Genomic DNA, 21,409 nt, shown 5'->3' on the forward strand with positions numbered 1-21,409 from the left:
GATCATATGTCTTTGTTTATGAGTCAAATACTGCGTACAGATTGGCCAATGGTTCGAGGGTCTTTTCTATCATACAGATTGACCAAAGGTCCTAATGAGCAGGGGCAAAAAATTGGGGAGGAGCTTACAGCAGTGATGTGCGTGGGGGAGGAGCTAGTCTATTCAAGTAAATCTTACCAGATACAGAGGTGGTCTCTTTAATGCTATTGGATATCGTAGAACCAACTTGTGTAGTTGAAAAAGCTGACAAACATTTTTCAATTCATTTTAAATATAAATACTCATAAGGTTAACATGGGAAACTATGGAGCCATTGGGGCAGAGCCCGAAATGATTTTTGGGATAAGAATATGTCTAGATATGTTAATCGGGAATGTGAGCTATCTTCATACCAAATTTCAACCCGATCCGACCAGTAGTTAATGCGTGATTGGATATCAAACAAACAAACAAAACAAACAAACAAATAAACAAACTCACAAAATTTCACAATATTAGTACTACGATATATTGTAGTTTTTAAGGGTGAAAACATGATGTCTCATCATATAACTATTATTTTCATTGCGTGCGCGATCTCTTCAAGGAAACTTCAGAAAGATTAATAATACTAATGACACATACTATGAAAACAAAAAATCTAACGTAAACCATTTTCTTCTTTACATTTTATACAAAACTAGCTGTTGTACCCGTGCTTTGCAACGGGAAGAGGACACAAAATAGAAACATTTTAATCTTTACATCTGTTGCATATAATAGTTACACATCCGCAAACGCTTTCAGAAACAAAATTCAACTTTTATGGCCTTAATAGAAAAGTTAAAGTTATAAATTTTAAATCTGGTAAGTAGTGGATAGCACCATTTTGGTTTTGATTAATTTTAAATATTGTGTAGGCTGATATGAGAAAACCTGACAAAATCTTCGAATACAACTTTGACATACATGATTTACCTTCATCTCCCTTAATTAAATATCTTTTAATTTACTATTGACATTTTAAATTTCAATTTTGAAGTTGCAAAAATACTAATTATTAAATTTAAATGAACACTCTTTTAAATTTCACTCTTCTTCATATTAAATCACAATTCCTTCCATCTTAAGTTTCTTCACTCACAATAAATCATCATACGATATCCAACTGTGGGGGACATCCAGTGAATCCAATTTGAACATCATCCAAAGATTCCAATCTAAAGTTCTAAGACACATTCTCCAGGCACCATGGTTCGTCAATAACGAAGTAATTCACAGGGACAGTCGAATCCCAACAGTCAAAGAAGAAATTTCAAAATTAAGTGCCAAATACTTAAAGAAATTAGAGTACCATCCTAACTACCTTGCTGTAAATTTATTGGACAACAGCAACTATACATACAGATTGAAAAGATGCCATGTTTTGGACTTAAGTAGTCGTTTTTAGACTTCAAACTTTATATCAAATATGCAAAGTTTGTGTGTTAGCTCTATTGTTGGATAAAGATTAACTACCGTGTTTAAATTTTATCAAATTTGCTTATTGTTCTATTTTTTGTTGAACAGATTGTAAATTAAATAAAATGTTACAAAAAAAAAAACAACAATAAATCATTAGCAAAACTAAGTCAGCTGTTATAAACTTTAGAAATATTGCTGTGCCTTACCAATACAGTCATTTGAAATATTAAAGAAACTATATCTATAGGTACTATAAAAAATTGTAAACAAATAATTCAGCATTACAGACAACAGACAAAACTAATAAAGCATCAAGGACTAAAAAATATAATAGCAAATACAGTATATGTTTTATTGCATCTCTGATTCTACTCTATAAAAAATATCAACGAACAACTTAATATACAAACCAGTTCTTTTAATTAGTTCCATCGTCCATTGCCTTTACATTTTCACACTTACCATTAAGTAAACATAGTAACAGATATTTCATTGATTTTAGAAACAAAAGAACACTGTGTACTGCTTAGTTTTATGATATTTTCCTTGGTTTAATTTAATCAGTGGTGTGGCAAAACACAAATAATAAATGTATCAAATAAAGTAAATGTGAACTGTAAGCTATGTTAAGATAAAAAAGAGTATTTTGTATTACCATTTGATAATTAAATATAGTTACACATATACAACAGATTTTAGAAAACAAAAATCAACGATGTACAATTTAGTTATTGATGATATTCTTTAGTTTAATTTAAGCACAGGTTTAGCAAAACACAATAACTTAATTTACCTAAATATACATATAAAAAAACAATGTGATGTGCAAGTTATGTTAAGTTAATCCATCACAAGTTAAGCAGTTTGAATTTGTTTAAAGTAGCCTCCAAATTCATACAAAACATCTATACATTGTAATTTTTATACTGTTTCCATGAAAACATAGCAATAACATTATTTTCATAACTTAGACGCTTTAAATAATCCAAAGCAGAGCCGGACTTGATACAGCAACGGTTATAAAATCTTTATTTTCTATAATCATTGACATAGTTTTAGAATAAATAATCCACGATAAAAGGTTAGATTAAAATAAACCTACAGTTGGATTTTTTTAGCTAGAAGCAGTTAAGGTGTGGTGGAATATCTTTGAAGATGAACCTATTTGGCTGTAGTGCTATCATGTGTTCATGTGTCAAATTTTGACTTTTGAGGTTAAATCAAAACAAACAAACTGGCATGTTGTCAATTAGGCGTAGGGGCCGTGTTGTATTACTTTTGAAAGAATGCCCAATTAATATAAAATGAATTAATTTAGTATATTTAATTGTCTAATTTATTAGAAAACATTCAGTATTTAGGCTACTGCATTTTATAAACCAAACTCGAATCTTGCTTCCTTGTGGCCTATCGTATAATGTTATCCTGTTTGTACGTGGTGAACTTATCTGATTGCATTAATGAATTGTCTTTGTCATCAATACTATAATTAGCTTTAGTTATAATTTAAATGGACCAAAACGTTAGTCTTGAAAGGTTTATCTTGTCATCTCAAGAGTATTTAATTTTTGGTCCCTAACTTGAAACCCAAAAGGCGGGAAGAGATTTAAAAATCAAAACTAAACTTAAATCATCATTACTGTACGTCCCAACAGTTATTTGAGGTGTATCTCAGTCACAACAACCACGTTATTCTATTAATATAATGATCAAAATTAATTATGCAAGAAGATTCAATATTTGCTCATATAATTGACTATTTTCAAAGCAACCATCACTTATAATTTGGAGACAATAATTAAATAACAACTTATTCATTAGTTGATTTGGAATTAGGAATCACGTATCTATTTCACAGTAAATATTATGTAAATTGCCAAATAATTTTATAAAAGTAGACTAGAGTAAGTTTAAAGTATATTTAACTATTGTCAATTCCAAGTGTGCTAGTTTGTTTGTTTTGATTTAACCTCAAAATTTCACACATATGAATTAAAACATAATAGCACTACAGCCAAATAGGTTCATCTTCAAAGATATTCCACCACACCTTAACTGATTCTAGCTAAAAAAATCCAACTGTACCACTGTACCTCATATTTATGGAAAATATTATATTTAATTTCTTTGTATCAGCTGTCTGAAATTGTGAAATATGCAGTTTAGCAGTTCTTCTTGTTTACATTTAAATGTCAAAGCAAATGTAAACAAACATTGTTAGTGTTCTCATCGCAGCCATGGAGACCAATCAATATTTACTTTTAAAATGTTCACCTCAGAACTTTTAAAGCCAAAGGGGCAAAAGCCTACGGTCAGTTTTGAAATGTGAATAGTCCAATATATGGTCCTTGTTGTGGTAGCTATAATTTTGTAAAATTTAAGCCCAGTTGGTTCAGTAGTTTTTGCACCTATTAGTAACACACATACAGACACCATTAGATTTTTATATAATACTGTAGTATAGATAATACAACATTTTCTTGATTTAACTTAAACATCACCGACTTACAGATAACCCAATTTTCGTATGGATGTAAACAAAATTGTACTGTGGACATATGTTTTGATGTAAACAAAATTTCATTGTAAACTTGAACAAGTTCAGATGATTGACAACAGAATTCAGCACAAACTATGCAATTATAAAAGCTAATATGACGAGGTTATGCTTTCACGGGATATCATCCAAACGGAATAATACCTCCAATTTGGAGTTATTATTTTCTTTTAGCGGCAAAACTGAAAATGTAGCTGACTGAATATTAATAACAAACTATTATTTATTTCAGGATTTTAAGGCAAAATTTTAAGAATTATTTGAAGTTAAGAATTTTAATTTTTGGTTTACGTAAATGTTGAATAAGTGAGTAGATTTTTATACTCTGTGGTAGAACATTTTATTCAGGTTATTTCACTTCCAATGGAATACCTTTTTCCTTTTTTTTAACTTTTGTTAAAATACTACTCCTATAATGAATATTGCTAGATTGGTTTTGTGAACTTAAAAACGAACATCGTGTGCGAAATACTAAGACAGATATTCAAGTTAATTTTCAAACAATGGGTATACACATAAAAACGAGAATGCTTATGCTTTGAATCTTGAAAGAACACTTCAGGACTTTTAAATGGTAACATTATCCTTATTGCTATAACTAGGTCAAACAAACTAACAATTTCGTAACCAACTCGACCTCCCAAAAAATGTACTTTGTGTACGGTACTTGAAAAAAATTGATAGTCAGTTAATAAGCAATTAGTTAGATTTTATAGCCTATTATTTGTATTAGAATACCGCACTGTTTGTTTAAGCTACAGTTGAATGTAAAAACCTTATTTGTTTACTTAACAGCTTACATAAAACTTAGTGTTTTAAAAAGTAAAATTCGTCTCTTGATCTTGGCCACCTCTGTGACTGGTAAGATTAGATAAAGTTAACAAACACTTGACTTGAATAGACAAGCTCCTCCCCCACGGGACATCGCTGCTGTAAGCTCCGCCCCCATTTTTTGCCCCTGCTCATTAGGACCTTTGGTCAATCTGTATGTTAGAAACGACCCTTACAATCTGTATGTGGCCGCTTCCACAAGGATTACATTGAAACTTTGAGACCCAGTGGGGCGTATTCCTAAAAGACTTTTTAACGCCATGTAGATGTTGGCACTCGCCGATATGGTCTTTATCACCATGCAAAATTTGAAAACGATCGATACAGCCGTCTAGGAGAAGTTTGCGTATCACGAAATGCATAAGAGTCGACGTATAAGAGCTTCGCTCAAAAAAGACGTTAATCCGTAAATATCCAAACACTTACTATTATTTAGATTATTGATTGCCAAAAACGTGTCTTCAACTCTTACTTGCTGAAATTTAAAAACATTCGTATAATTTGCAGTTGGTTTTTTTTTTAGCTAGGAGCAGTTAAGGTGTGGTGGAATATCTTTGAAGATGAACCTATTTGGCTGTAGTGCGATCATGTGTTCATATGTGTCAAATTTTGAGGTTAAATCAAAACAAACAAACTAGAATATATACTTGGAATTGACAATAGTTAAATCTAGCCTCTACTTTAAAAAAAGTGTTTGGCAATTGAGAGAATATTTACTGTGAAATAGAGACGTGATTCCTAATTACAAATCAACTAATGAATCAGTTGTTATTTAATTATATTGTCTCCAAATTATAAGTGATTGTCTCCAAACTTTAGCGGAATACCATTGCTAACACTATATTAAAATAAAAAAAATATATGGGCAACAAAAAAATCTTTAAAACTGTTGGGCTTTATCTCAATCGATGAAGTAGCAGGTTTACACACTGTTCAGCAAGCTACGGTGTTAGTGATCTGCCATAACATTCTTAATTTATTATTTGAATTCTGTATCAAACCATTATAATAATCAACTCTTGTAATTTTTACAGCTACTTCGTAATCTCATTAAATTCTTATAACTATCTTAATTAAACTATAAACAAATACACAGTTATCTTTCATTTTTTGTAAACTACTGTCGTTACTGTCATACCATTTGTTGTCAACTTTTTTGACTTGGTGGAAGAAGTTACGAGAGGAAACGCTTCATCCACTGCCCACAAAAACAAATCATGAAAAGTCTTAAATTTATCTTGTATTTTACCTAAGCTATACACAAATTGATCTGACTTATCTTATTTAAAAACATTGTTATATTGAAATCATTGACTAGCTTAACTAACTTTTTGGGCTTTTACCTTATCAATACTAAAATATATGAGTACTAATAACATTATACCATCATGATCTGAAATTACAGTATGAATTTATTGCTCTTTGGAGACCATTTTGAAACATGTATACAGGGTGTTTTAGAATTCGTGTCGGATATTTTAGGGTATTGTTCCTGGGTAAGAAACAAATCCAAATATCATATTTAAATTGACCGGAAGTCCTTAGTTACTCACACAGCCGCCATTTTGTTTTTTTTTTCACTTATTAATTGTTTTCTAAAAAATGGTTAGAGATTAAAAATTTAAACTTTGCATAAACATTTATGACAACTAGACAAAGCTACAAAAAAATTATGAACATTTTTTTAAATTCATAAAACAAAATGGCGGCCATTTAAAATTTTGTTTCTTAAATTACTCAAAAACCGCTGAGTTTACAAAATATTTACAAGTATAACTTTTTTAAGATAATTTGATTACAAATCGATTGACACCTTAACCTTTAAGATTGGATGAATATTAACTGAGTTAAGGCAGCTTTAGTAATACGTGACCGCTGGAGGTTAGATGTAGTGCATGCCGAGGCATGCGGCCTAAGTCTGCCATAACAATGCAACTGTCTGCGTCCGCTTTGCAAGTTATGTTTAAACGATTTTAGATTATTTCAAACAATAATAAAATATTACATAACCCCAAAAGTGTCTTTTTTTATCAATTATCAATCATTAGGATGGCTTAAAAATTGCACACCTATTTACTGTTTTTAAAATTCACACTAAACACCCTATTTTTTTTAATCAGCTGTAAGCGTACGACTTGTTTGCGAGCCGGGTGCGGGGGGGGGGGGGAGAGCGGTACCAATCTCCCACCAAGCAGCCAAAGTTTCTGTAGCATTGGTCGGACTACGCTTTCTAAAAACATTCGACTAGCGCTGTTCGCGTTGTTTTCCTTTTTTGCGTACATTTTTTAGAATTTAAATTTGAATTCGATAAATACTAAGAGTTCTATATTATTGTTTTTTTACTGTAGTAGAGTATTTTATTTTGATATAACTATTTTTTTACTTATTTAAATGTACACCAAACGGTAAAATCATATTAGGCCTATATTCCAATTTAATCGTGAAGTTTGACTTTTTAGGTGTAAATTTTTAACGTTTATAGGCGATATCTTAAGATATAGATATAGATCTATGTAAAAACACATACAGATATATATATAAACAGAAAACCATAAGGCTTAGTACATAAAATTATGGAAACTTTTGCTTATTTTCATATTATGTACAATAAATAACACCTTAAAATATCGGACGGGTTTTCCGAACACCCTTTAAAACGGTTAATGACTTGCAGTTATTTATTTTATATCCCTAAGTTGATAAAACGAATGCCGGTCTCTTAATGTCGTACGTAAAGTATTTTATAACACTATATTATGACCGGAAGAGTATTGTATTCTATCGTGTTCTATCGACTGTCAGTTTATTGGACTGTGCTGTTTAGATGAGTAGTGCGGTTGAGTAATTATTGAGTGATTGTTAAGCCGTGGGTTAAAAAAGTGTCAGGCTAGGCTAACATAGATTAATATTATGGCAGCTACCCGTAAAAAAGGGCAAACCATTCACAGAGAAGCGATGGAAATATTATAAGACCAACAGGTGTCATGTGTTGGTGTTACGCATCCGCTGGGAGTAGAAGCAGTATAGACAACATTTTTAGGGCGACTAGTAGCAGATCGCCAAGAGCCGGGCAGTGGTGGGGGCCCCTCCTGGCTAAGGAGGCGGTGGAGGGGCCACGCGCAAACAAGTCGTGCGCTTACAGTACTACTACCCGTGACAGGGATACTTTTGTCGTTTTCCGAAAGTTAAGTGGTTTTTCAGGTACACTTTTCTTCATCAATTACAATACAACTAGCTGTACCCGCGGGCTTTGCCCCGTTTAACTTCACAAGTGAGCTCGTTCGCATGGCTCAATCACGTCCTGGTTGAAGTTCGTTCGCTACGCTCACTCACCTTTACGTTGGAGCTCGTTCGCTCCACTCACTTGCCTTCAGGTTAGCTCGTTCGCTACGCTAACTCGCTTCCAGGTTGAAGTTCGTTCGCTACGCTCACTTCCCTTTTGGTTGCAAATTGGCTGTAGTCATAAATAAAAAAAAATAATAGTGCTGCACCCTGTTGGTAATCCTTGTAACTTTAATGCTATTGAACATCATAGAACAGAACCAACTTGTTTAATTGAAACAGCTGTTAAGAAATTCCTTTTAAATATGAAAAATCATAAGGTTAACATGGGAAACTCCAGCCAGAGCCACTGGGGGCGGAGCCCGAAAGCCCGATCAGAATAAAAATATAGATAAAACATACTCCCTTAGTAGATTTCTCATCCTAATGGAACAGCTGAAGACAATTTTATTGTTAACTACTTAGATTTCCTATTTAATCCCAAAGAAATCGGTGTACCGAATTTCAGCCTCCTAGGTAAATGGGAAGTGGGAGAATTAGTGATGAGTGAGTGAGTCAGTCAGTCTGCAGTCTTCATCAATTACAATACAACTAGCTGTACCCGCGGGCTTTGCCCCGTTTAACTTCACAAGTAAGCTCGTTCGCATGGCTCAATCACGTCCTGGTTGAAGTTCGTTCGCTACGCTCACTCACCTTTACGGATTTTATTTAGATTTCAATAAAAATTGATGTGTATGTTCCTCATATGATAAGGGACAATAATACGAATCAGTTTCCATAACAACCAAAAACCTTTGAATAAAAAAAAAATATATTTTATGTTAAAAAATTACAAGATATTTCATACAATTTTAAAAATCATACTAAAAATTTAATTTTGCTTGAAAACTTGTTTTACTTCATATTATTGTTGGTAATGATGTATTAAACTTAGTACAAAAATCTCAAGTTGATAGGTTTTTGTAAAAGTTATGTGTACCTAAAAACGGGTGAGGCTCATTTGTCCGAGTTTTCAACTGTCCGAGTTTGTTAAAAATTACAAAATATTTGAAAAATCATTTGTCCGAGTATGGTTTAAATAATAATAATATTTCGTTAAATCAACTGTCCGAGTTTTCATTTGTCCGAATTTTTAAATTATTAAAAAAAATATCAAAATATCATTTGTCCGAGTTTTCAACTGTCCGAGTAGGGGCAACATCAAAATGTGACAATGCGCGCCGAGACTAGTGTGTCTAGAGCGCCTGTTCAGAAGTCGATGTGAACCCCTTCTGTGAAGGAGTCAGGCATTGTGCCAGCCGCGAGAGGCCCTCACGTCGACTTAAGAAAAATTATATTATTTGTATTATAAGACTAATTTTACAATTTTTAATTATAAAATTAAACTGTCATCACCAAACACAACCAACCAAACTTTCTGATAATATAATAATGGCGGGGGTATTTTATATTATCAGCAAGTTTGGTTGGTTGTGTTAGGTGATGAGAGTTTAATTTTATAATTAATATAGTAAAATTAGTCTTATATAAAAATAAAATAATTTTTCTTAATTCGTCGTGAGGGGCTCTCGCGGCTCGCACAATGCCTGACTCCTTCACAGAAGGGGTTCACATCGATTTCTGAACAGGCGCTTTAGACACGCTAGTCTCGGCGCGCAGTGTCACATTTTGATGTTGCCCCTACTCGGACAGTTGAAAACTCGGACAAATGATATTTTGATTTTTTTTTAATAATTTAAAAACTCTGACAAATGAAAACTCGGACAGTTGATTTATCTAATTATTATTAGTTATTTATCAAAACTCGGACAGTTGAAAACTCGGACAAATGATTTTTCAAATATTTTGTAATTTTTAACAAACTCGGACAAATGATGTGATCCCCTAAAAACTGCCATTTTAACATGGGCGGGATAGGGACTGCTGTGTTACCTTAAGAAAAACTGCAGCTGAAATAAAAACTGTGCAGTAGATCAAAGTAGATCCCCGTCTCGCTCGATCTTGGTTCTTGGATTTGGATTGGACTATGGACTCATGGTTAAGATCAGATCAGATTCAGAAAAAAAATTTAAAATATGTGTGTGTGTGTGACACTGACGTTATCGTGTCATCGTGATAGTAGTTGTTTGGGTTGTGTATGTGTTGTGTTTACTTTTACTTTTGATAAAGTAGTCTAAATTATTATGAGTTAATGTTTGTAGGTTCTACCACTTTCCAACATTTCTCTTGCTCATGTACCAAGTATTGAGCTTTCTGTCTTCTCAAACCAACTAAAATAAGTGATTTTAGATCAAACTATAATTGCTCAGCCAATGCTTCCTTTTTGTCAAATGGATAACTCTAACAGGTAACCAATAACTTTTGCTCGTAAACATCGATTTTATGAATTAATCTTTGTTTGTGGCAAACCATTTATCTAAAATAAACTAAAAGTGGTTAACAGTTCCGCAGGGAACCTGTGATATTTCATCGGATTTAATAACTAAGTTAGCAGTAGGCCTAGCTTGGCCAAAGCCTATTTACAATTCTGTTCGATATTTTTAGGCTCTGAGCCTATAGGCTGGTTGCATCAACTTTAATTTTACTACCTAACTTAGGAGGCTACAGCCTAGGCCTACATAAAAACATCAAGTTAATAAAGTTGTTTCTTTAACCCTTTCAGTGCTAGGCCAAAAATTTGAATTTCTTAAGACTCTTGTTTGCCTTTTAATTCCATTAACTTACCTGTTGTTGAATTTGAACTGTAATGTTGTCGCTATTTTATTAATTAGGCTAATTTTGAATAATAAGACAATAACAAATTATATAACTAGCCCTACCTACAAAGACCTTTACAAAGATTTAGCCTAAATCCTGGTAAGGTAGCCTATTTTAGTAAGTTAAACATTAAATAAAACTTAGTTTTTGTTGTAATTTTCCTGGTTTTCCTATAAATTTTTATGTTCTGATAGCATTGTTTGAAACCAAAATCTCATGAAACCAAAAGACATATAGTTTACAATGTAATATTGAATTTAACTTTGATTTAGTTGGACGAGGTTATCGTAATAACTTAAAGTCATTTTAGGGAAAATAATATTTTGCAGCAAAGTCTCAGGAACACATTTATGATCACTGTTGTGTTTCAACTGAAAAATATCATCTAAATAAGTTAGTCCGTGACTAACTAGTGCTGCTACCTAGTAACGCATTGAACAACCATCTGTAGCGCTATCTGTTCGCAATCGGTGGCGTCAGCTTAAATACCGGTTTTTGACTCCTTAGTCTTCAAGCACAGATAGCCGAGAAGGCTAGGGCGTGTGTCACTTGGCCGGTGGCATTTGTCTGCTCGGGTTTGATTCCCGTCCCGTGTGGCAAATAATTGGTGACCTGTGTGTTTGTAGCGATATACTACAACCACTGGGGCATAGTGAGGTGTTCATATAATCCTTGGTTTAGACATAGGCTACACCTCGAAATCATCGGATTGGGCGAATCTTTTAGCTAAGTGGTTGTTAGTGTATCCTATGAACATACAGGTCACCAATGGCCGTTTTGCTACTTTTTTGTTAAAATAACCTTCCTCTCTATATCTCAAAGAGATTTTTTAAAACAACGATACCTATATCTTTCATAACACTGAAAGGGTTAAGCCAATTTCCTATAGGCTAACTTAACTTAGGCTATAGGCTAGGGAATAAGTTACTGGTACCTTAGTTAGGTCTTTCAACTTAGGCCCTGTAGGTACCTAGGTCTCATGGTAAGTTGACATGGTCGCTACTGAGCGTCGCATACATGCGACGTCACGGTCATTGCCACAGACCGAGGTATAGCCTACATTGAATCTTACACATACTTAGACCGGCTGTCACTTGGTAAACAGTAGGCCTACACACAGACCATCGGCGAAAACCTGTAAAACAGTCATCATTTACATTGAATACTTACTTACTTGAATACTTGTAGTTTCCGTCCGTAGTCCAGGGCAGGAATTGTACAGGTCAATAGGTATACAGTAATAGGCTAATAATAAAAAATAACTTATAATAAAATCACATCCTAGGCCAAAGGGCTCTGTTTTTTTAAATTTAGAAAATCTTCCACATCATAAAAACCATTTTTTGTCAGGAAAGACTTGGTTTCTGTTTTGAATTTTGAGAGTTTTTGAATGTTTTGAAGTTGTTTTGGCAGTGCTTGGAAAAGTTTTAAACCGGAATAGTGAGGTTTTTGTTCAAACAATTTTAGTCTGTGTTGTTGAGCATGAGTTCCTTTGTTTCTAGTGTTGTATTTGTGATCTATGAACAAAATGAGGTTGAATGTGTTGTGATTTTATGTATACTACTGCTTCGTAGATGAATATGCATGGGACAGTCAAGAGTCCAAGCTGGATGAATGCATCTCTGCAGCTGGCATCTGGTGGCATGCCTAGGATGGTTCTTATTGTTTTTTTTTTTGCCAGACAAAAACTGTTTCCAAATTCTTTTTGGTGGAAGAACCCCACAAAATGATGGAATATGAAATGTACTGCTCAAACAGTCCGTGATAGACGAGCCTGGACAGATCATCGCTGCCGTATGACCTCATCCTACGTAGAATGAATAGTCCTCGAGCAAGCGATCTCTCTAATCCATAAATGTGCTCGCCCCATCCGAGTCTATCATCCAGCCTCACCCCTAAGAAGTCAGCCGTTTTTGATTGTTCAATTTGGTTCTCTCCTATAAATAGGTTCGGAGTCCTATTATTTTTGGAATTTTGCTTTTGTGCTGTTTGAAAACACAAATAGTTCGTTTTCTGAGAATTTAAACTGAGTTTGTTTGCTTCAAAAAATTTAGAAAGATCTGAAATTTTTTCATTTGCTTCGCCCTCCAGAGTCTCAACATCCTTACCCTTCATGACCAATGTTGTATCATCGGCAAAGAGGTAGTCATCAGACTCTGGAATCGCGTTGGTGATGTCATTAATGTAAACCAAGAATAGGAGAGGTCCCAAGACGGATCCTTGCGGAACTCCGCTTGTGATTTTTTGAGGAGTCGACATGACATTTTTAATTTTGTGATTTGATTTTCCTCTAATTTCAGTAATTTGGTGTCGGTTTGTCATGTACGACTCAATCCATTTGAAAACAATTCCGGAGATGCCAATTGAAGCCAATTTTTCCAAAAGAATGATATGATCGACACAGTCGAATGCTTTTGACAAGTCGGCGAAGCAACCCACCACTTTCTCCCCAGCCTCAACCGCATCGATACAATCATTAACAAAATCAATGAGAGCCAATTTTGTGGATCTGTTTTTTCTGAAACCATACTGTCTATTACAGACAATATTGTTCACTTCAATGAATTCAGTAAGTTGCTCCGAAACAACTTTTTCGATTAATTTTGAGACTGACGGAAGAAGCGAGACTGGACGATAGTTGCCCGGATCGGTTCTGTCCGCCTTTTTGAAAAGAGGTTTGACTTTAGCTACTTTGCAGTTTTCGGGGAAAAACCCAGTTTTTAAGGAAAAATTTATTATGTGAGTCAACGGCAGTAAAATCTCAGATTTGCAAAATTTCAGTGTGTGCATGCTGATTTCATCGATTCCGCTAGATTTTTTAGATTCCATTTTGGAGATGATATCATCCAGTTTTTGAGGTGTGATCTGAGAAAAATCGGTCATTTTGCAGTCTGTATTATCATTGCTAGGAAAACCTGAAAATTGGAAGCCTAGGTGGTTGCCATTTACAAGATTTGATACGTTTGCAAAATATGTGTTAAATGTTTCTGCGACTTGGCAAGGATCCTCTATGGTTCTGTCATTTATTTTCAAGCTTATATTGGTGCTATTATCTTTCTTTTGTGTTCTTAAGCTATTAATAACATTCCAAGAGGCCTTTGATTTATTTCTTGATGTGGTTATACTCTCTTGAGCCCAATTTAACTTTCCTATTTGGATTTTTCTCCTATAATTGTCTTTAAGTTCAATGTATTTTTTCTTATCATGGGCTGATTTTGTGAGCTTCCATATTGAGTATTGCTGGAACATATCCTCCTTTGACCTTTGAATGTCCGCTGTCATCCATTTGGACCTTTTCTTATTTCCTGTTTTTATTTTATTTTTAACTAATGGACAGCTAATATCAAAGTGATACTTTAACGTGTCAATAAAGCTATTATACATCTCGTTGACATCATTTGCCACGTACACAGAATTCCAGTTTTCATATTTAAGTCTAAATTTTAATTCTCTAAGATTTTCTGTGGTTATGTTTCTCTTTTCTATCGAGGCTTGATTTTTATAGTGTCTATTAGAATTAACTGTATTTACATTTATTTGAATAGAAATGGCACGGTGATCGGAAATATGAGGTTCAATTGTTGAAGCATGTGATGGTCTAAAATTTGTGAGGAAATTGTCAATACAAGTGCTAGAGGACTCTGTAATCCTGGTAGGCTCTGTTATATTTGGTCTCAAGTTAAAACTTTCTATTTCATTAATGAATCTATGATAACTATTGTCTTTCTTTAATAAATCTATATTGAAGTCTGATCCTACAATTATATGCCTGTCTTTTGTATCCAAATGCATTAACCCTCCAAGTGTCCATAGTTTAGGCCTTAATGTCCACCTATTTTTGGCGCATTTGCAAGGTTTTATTAAAACGAATCTGAGAAGCTTAAAACAAAGTTAATTCTAATGTTCTATATACCATTTTGTTTGGAAAATCATGGGCTTCAATATTATATATAAAACATAAGGAACATTTAAAAAAAAAAAAATTTTTTAGGTAAAAAAAATATAATTTCGAAATTTTTCAAAAAAAAAAATAAGTTTGCGCTCAATGAAATTGTATAAATTATAGGCCTATAAATATTTGAAAATAGCCACTTTGTTCTAAATTTTATGAGGATTACAAATATATAGTAATATAAGGAAGTAGATTTGCAAATAAATAAGTTATGGGCAAAAAACTGATTTCAGTACATAGCGTTTAGCTAAGAATGCATAGCCTAACCATAGCTAGGAATCTGGCTGATAATTTACATCAATATCACTACCTACTTCTTCAGGATCATCAACCAGCACTTCAAAACCACTTAAATCTTCTTATAATGCACCACGTATATCACTACTTTTGATTTTTAACACTAAAACAATGATAAACGTAATAAAACACATCAGTCATCGGTCCGAGGGTAACCTAGCTGTTTACAAATACACGCACGTCAGCAGCGTCAGCTGTCTGCTACAATATTTTCGGAACTAAAATGAATAGCGCTTAGAGACAGACCTCTGCAGAAAGCTTAGAATATTACGGAAAGAACGATACCTAACTCGATCCAGTTCAATCCGATTCAGTCAGTCATAGAGCCTTCGCCGTAAACGATGTCTGCGTGTCGAAAAATCGACAAGTAACACTACACAAAGTGTGCTGCTTGTCGAATTTTCGTCAAGTAACACTGGGAGGGTTAAATATTAATTTAGTTTGTTGAAATATTCATCTAGGTTATTCTGGTATGGAGATCTATAAATTGATGCAACAGTAAAAAGTTCTTTATTTATGGTAAAATTTATTTCGGAACATTCAAAAACTGTTTCTTTGATAAGGTTATTGCCAATTGTTGTTGGTTTAATATTTTCTATAATATCACAGTGTATTTTTTTTAAAAATAGCTACTCCACCTAGGCCCCTATCTGTTCTACCATATCCAGCTAGAAATTCATAATTTGATATGTTTAGTGCGCTTAGGCTCACCTGGTCTAATCCATGCTCGTTGATTAAAAATAAATCTGGCTTTTCTGAGAGCAAAAACTGTTCAATAATTTCAATTTTATTAATTGTACTTCTAACATTAAGATGTGTAATCTTAATGTTGTCACAATCCTTTGGCCTAGTTGAGTTAATATTTATGTTTTTTCTTGGTTTAGGCTGGTTTCCAAGTTTTTTGAGGACTTGTCACAGCCTAGTGTTTCAATGTATACAGTAAAACTAAATTGCACAATAGATCCTTCCCTTTATCGTTTAGGTGCAGCCCCTGCTCCGTATAGCAGCTCCTATCAAGCAAACTATTTAACCCTGAAACGGAAAGTTTTTTTCTAAGCAGAAATCAAAGATTTTTTTGTTCTGTTTCTTTATTAGTTCATTTTTTGTCTTATCATCCATCCGAAGAGGTGTTTCAACAATCAAAATCTGTTTTGGGTCAATACCTTTTTGTTCAAGTTCTTTCAAATTGTTTACAACTGCTTCAATTGATTGGACAGAAACATCATTCGTACCACCTACTACGACAAACATATCCTTCTTCCCAATAGGCCTGTTAGCCAGCTCGTCTTTCAGATCGACAAGGACTTTGCCTAGGGGCGCACCTGGAAGCACAGTATTTTGTACTCTGTATCGGCTTGTCTGTTTTAGCCTACTTCCGCACCCTCTTGCATGACTGTCACCAAAAATCAGCAGCCTTGGCTTGACAGGTTTTTCCCCAGAAACCTTATTCAGCTGTTTAGGCCTAGGCCCGAGACCTTTAGTTAGATTAACACTAGAGTTCTTATTTTTAGGGTCCCTATCTGGCCTACTATCAACTTTTTCCGCAGTCTGCCCCGCCCCTGTCAATGCCTCAAACGAGTTTGAAACCGACAGCGACCGGTCAGGTCCCGGAACCTTTGCTTTGCTTCCATTATTCTCAAATTTCTTTGAGACTAAGGGAGCCCTATCTACTTTACCCCTCCTAACCACCACATTCCAGCCGCAATTTTTGTCTTTTTCGCTTGGTCCCTTCAACCCTAGGTCTAGTTTGTCTTTTAACTGAATTAGTTCAGTTTCCTTTAGGTTGAGTTGCTCTTGCAGAACTTTTTTTTCTGCCAGCAGTGCTTCCCCTAGCTTGACAGCCTTGTCGAGTTCATCTTTAATTACACTATAAGGGATGTTGCTGTTGATACTTTTGTACGTATTAATGCAAGGTGGACAAACAAAGTTGTCTTTAGCTTTTATTAGTTTAAAGATTGATTTCTTTACGCCGCTACACAAGGGATCAGAGTGCACCCATTTGTTGCATATTTCACATGCAACAGAGTTAGATTCTTCATCAATAATTAATTTACTGCAGGAAGTGCATGTTTCATGTTGAATTTGTGTTTGTGTGGAGGTTGGCATGTTGTATTGAAATGTATTGAAATGTAAGAAATGTTGATTGAAAAAATTTTGACAAAATGGTTTCTAGGATATGCCCGCCGAGCAAAGACTAATAGTGCAGAGTTGAAAAAGTTAAACTATCTTACCTTGAGTTGATGCCGATTAGTCTGTAAAAAAGAAGTTATTTTTCATTTACATTGTGATCTCAAAAGGAAAGGAACATGTAAAAAATCTGGGATAAATGGAAAAGTAGATATTGGTATGGCCCTCAACGGCGTAGTAGATCTGATCAAAATGGCCGGCCGGTGGCTTCTTCCTTTGCACTGGCAGCGTCGTTGAGAAGTTCTTCGTTCTTCATTAATTGAGACTTTCCGATATAAAACTTATACCTTCCAGACACTCAGAATTACATTAAAAACTGTTTAATCTTATATTTGTGTTCAAAAAATTGGTTAAAACTATTAAATTAATGTGGACTGGTACATGCAGCAATTAGTCGTCACTCGGCAGGGCTGCCAACATTGTAATAAGTTAAGCTGCAATCATGTTTGTAAATAATTTAAGTTAGGCTATATTCTTGTTTTATTTTTTTATTTTTATAACTTAACCTTTTGTAATGTTGCATTTGCGACGCCCGGTCTACAGCGAAGACAATAGTGAAAACTATCATATTGTTTTCTTGAAATCGCCCAAACGCCGCATAGGCTATATGTAAAAGTTCATTTTTGTTTGTGTTTTGAGGTGAAAACACCCTACCTAAAAATACCTAAGTAAAAATACCCTCGCCGCAGCAAACCTGCAGACTAAGCGAATTTCCATTTGCCTGATTGGATTTACACTAAAATGTCTCCTTAAAAATATCATATTTATTCCCTATTTAAATAACATTAGTTTAATAAGTACTTAGGTTTACTGCAACAGGGAGGGTAAAAAGGGGTGTTTTTTATTTGTAAAATGTTAATGGTTTAGTATAAAATGAATGAATTTTCCAAATTTGATCAAAATATGTTCATAAACAAGCAAACTACAACAGTTTACTAGGTTACTTATTCTCCATAAGAATAACATGGGAATTTTAAATTTACAGTTTTTTGGAATTTTCTCTGTAACTTTTAGGCGCATAACCACGCTTCAATATACCAAATTATTTGTTTTTTTAAGCTCTACAAAATAGTTTGGAAAGAAAATGCTAAATTTTAAGTTTTTAGGGTCAAAAATGGGAAAACCAATTTTTACCCCACAAAACCCCCCATAAACCCCTGTTTCCATAGTCCGAGCATGCTGGTTCGCGAACTCGTTCGAATAAACGTAGGTTTACACGTTTGTACCAAATTTCATCAAAATCGAATGATTTTTGCTCGAGTTATCGCGCTAACAGACACACATATAAATATAAATTATATATATGAATTTGAACGGATGGTGTTTTTGGCCTCTAGGGACCTCAAAACAAAAAAGTAAATCGGTCCCGGGTCCAGGTCTTACCATGAGTAGGTACTATGGTAGGCCTAATAGCTTATTCCCTATAGGGAAATTCGCTAAAAACAGATTAAGTAGGCCTAACTTATTCAAGAACAGTTTATAACTGAACAAATATTTTAAAAGCTATATAGGATAATGCAGCATACATAATGTACTGCATGTACGAACATACATACAGTGATGCAGAAAAGTAAAGACCAGTTTTTCCAACTATCGACGTCATCAATCATCATATCCACAGACCAAACGACGCAGTTGTGTGTCAGACATCTCCGTAGACCACTGCAGGCAATTCAGTGCCTTCCAATAGACCGTTACAAAGATATTTAAGCATTTTAATAACATTAGAACCTTAACGAAAATATGCGACAGCAGTCTATGGGTAGAAACTGGCTGTTGCATATGTGCGTCGCTGGTCCATGTGAATGAAAAATTTCGTACTATTGCAGTAGCGAACGTGTTAAGACCTAGACCCGGGATCTACTTTTACGATTTAGGCCCTACTTGTATGTTTTGAGGTCCCCAGAGGCCATTAGGCCTAACACCCTCCGTTCAAATTCATATATAACTTAAGTCAGGCCTAAGTAGGCCTACAAGGTTTATGTCTGTTAGCGCGATAACTCAAGGAAAAATGATCCGATTTTGATCAAGTACGTTGTAAACCTGCATTTAGGCTTAGTATTCGAATGATTTTGCGAACCAGCCTGAGCCAGGTAAGTTACACTCTCTGGTATTTTATTGTGATTAACGTTACCATGGGAACCTAACTTAGTTAACTTAGGATAGATTTAATTTATCACTAGAAACTAGATTCTCAGCTGAAAATTACTGGTAACGGTGCAAAAAATGTTCTGCTCTAACAAATATTAACGGAACTACATCTGTTTAAAGTTTTGTTACCTAATTGATTAACCTATTTGTTAGCCTACAATATTTCCTCACCAGAAACTAAATAAGATAAGTTAAGCCTTCATTAATTCCAAGTTATTAAAGTAAGGTTAGTTGACTTATGCCCTTTTAGATTATTAACTTAGAGACACTTTTAACCTGAAAATAACTAAACTGTGCAAACATTTCTCTGATATGACCAATTAGTGATGTGGGCCGGGTAAATACCCAGTGGGTAGGTAAATATATAAATTTCATAATTTACCCCAGGCTCGGGTAAATACCCAAAAACTGGGTAAGTTATTTAGCCTATAATTTTTATTAAAGTTATAGAAGATTGAGATGTTTTTTGTTTGCAATTATTACCCTGTAAGAATAGTAAAATGATAATAAAATGTGTTAAACAAAATTTCACATGGTCACTACTAGCATTTTACTTCTCGGTATAATCGCCATAAATACCCTAGTCGCATTGGTTGCACTGGTCCTGACTACTTATGATTTTTTAATTTCTATGATAGACAGATAAATTTATTTTATTGAAAGTGAAGAAAAATAATTTGTAAAGTAATAATTATTACAGTAGAGTCCCGCAAACTCGGCGTAATGTGGACTGAAAGGGTGCCGAGTTTGTGAAATGCCAGGTTATCGGGAACTAGGGTTGAAAATAAGAACAATACAGTTTTTAAGCTTTTCGACGGCCTTTTTTATTTATATTTATATTACAAGTCAGTATTAAGTCATCAGATATAGTACAACAAATCCTTAGTACCAGTTACGAGTAATTTGAATTAAACTGGCTTGAGTCCATGATTAACTTGGACTAAAAATATCACTAATTTTCTGAGTCAGGTGATGGCCGAGTTAGCAAGACTGCTGGGTTATCGAGTGCCGAGTTTGCGGGACTCTACTGTATTTAGAAAGACAGGAAAATTTAACCTAGTAGTGGCCTATGTGTAAACAACTTAAGAAAATAATTAAAATTCAGTCTGTAGGATGGCAAGATTTAATAATATTTTTGTACTATCTATAATCTGACGGAAGGAGTCAATATTACTAAATAACTGGATCCATCTGCTTTAGGAAAATCATTCAGATCGTATTTGGATTGTATAAGTGAAACACCATCTTTGGTCATAAAAATACAGAACTTTATCAGCGGGAAGCATATTAAATCTGTTTTTTTTTATTTGATAAAAATATCTGATTCATCCAGAAAGCAGTAACATTCTTACTTCGATGGGGTCTAAACAATTTTGATTCCTTCTCTTGCCACATCGACCAATGTATTTAATCATCATGTACTTATTCGCTAATTGATTATCTTCTGGCGTAGTTTTGTGAAATCGTGCCATGAGGTTGCTTTTAAACGAATTTGGCAACACATCTTTGCGGAACCACATCCATAACCTAGTCTGGCTTTGTTGGCAACAAATTATGCAAATGAGATGAGATGTGATGGCACTGTTTTATTTCCGAATGTTTTGTATGTAGTGAGGTTTAGATGCGTTGTTCAACCTAGCTAGATGTGTACATCAAAGTAAAAACGCTGTACAATTTTTTTTTAATACCTGAATTGCCTTTAATTTACCTACTTCACCAAAAACCATTAACCATACTCCGTGGTTAGTCTATGCCAAAACTTGAACACAGTTCACATCCTAAACGTACTGTACTCCTCTACACTTGCATGGTTTTAAATGTATGACACAATTTTCTACCCGATTATCGAAAACTTGTATGCTAATAATCTCACAAACCTCTGACATTCTTTCTTGAATGTAGGTAATAATAAATGATTATTGAAAGTAGACCAGGGAAGGCAAGCGCCAACC

At 34.2% G+C, this 21,409-nt stretch overlaps 1 protein-coding gene across 3 annotated transcripts in view; it reads left to right on the forward strand.

The window, feature by feature from the left end:
- Nucleotides 1-10,249: 10,249 nt before the first annotated feature.
- Nucleotides 10,250-21,409, forward strand: part of LOC128982830 (uncharacterized) — a 107,582-nt gene continuing 96,422 nt past the window's right edge. For all 3 annotated transcript variants that reach the window (XM_054401855.1, XM_054401857.1, XM_054401856.1), the window contains exon 1: nt 10,250-10,460. In XM_054401855.1, the coding sequence (XP_054257830.1) occupies nt 10,426-10,460 (35 nt within the window). In that variant the 5' untranslated portion in view covers nt 10,250-10,425. The remainder of the gene's footprint in view (nt 10,461-21,409) is intronic.

The sequence above is a fragment of the Macrosteles quadrilineatus genome, unplaced genomic scaffold (genome assembly GCF_028750875.1).
Source record: "Macrosteles quadrilineatus isolate MER2022 unplaced genomic scaffold, UCM_ALF_1.0 Scaffold_1__1_contigs__length_201487025, whole genome shotgun sequence".
In the NCBI taxonomy this organism is placed as follows: Eukaryota; Metazoa; Arthropoda; class Insecta; order Hemiptera; family Cicadellidae; genus Macrosteles; species Macrosteles quadrilineatus.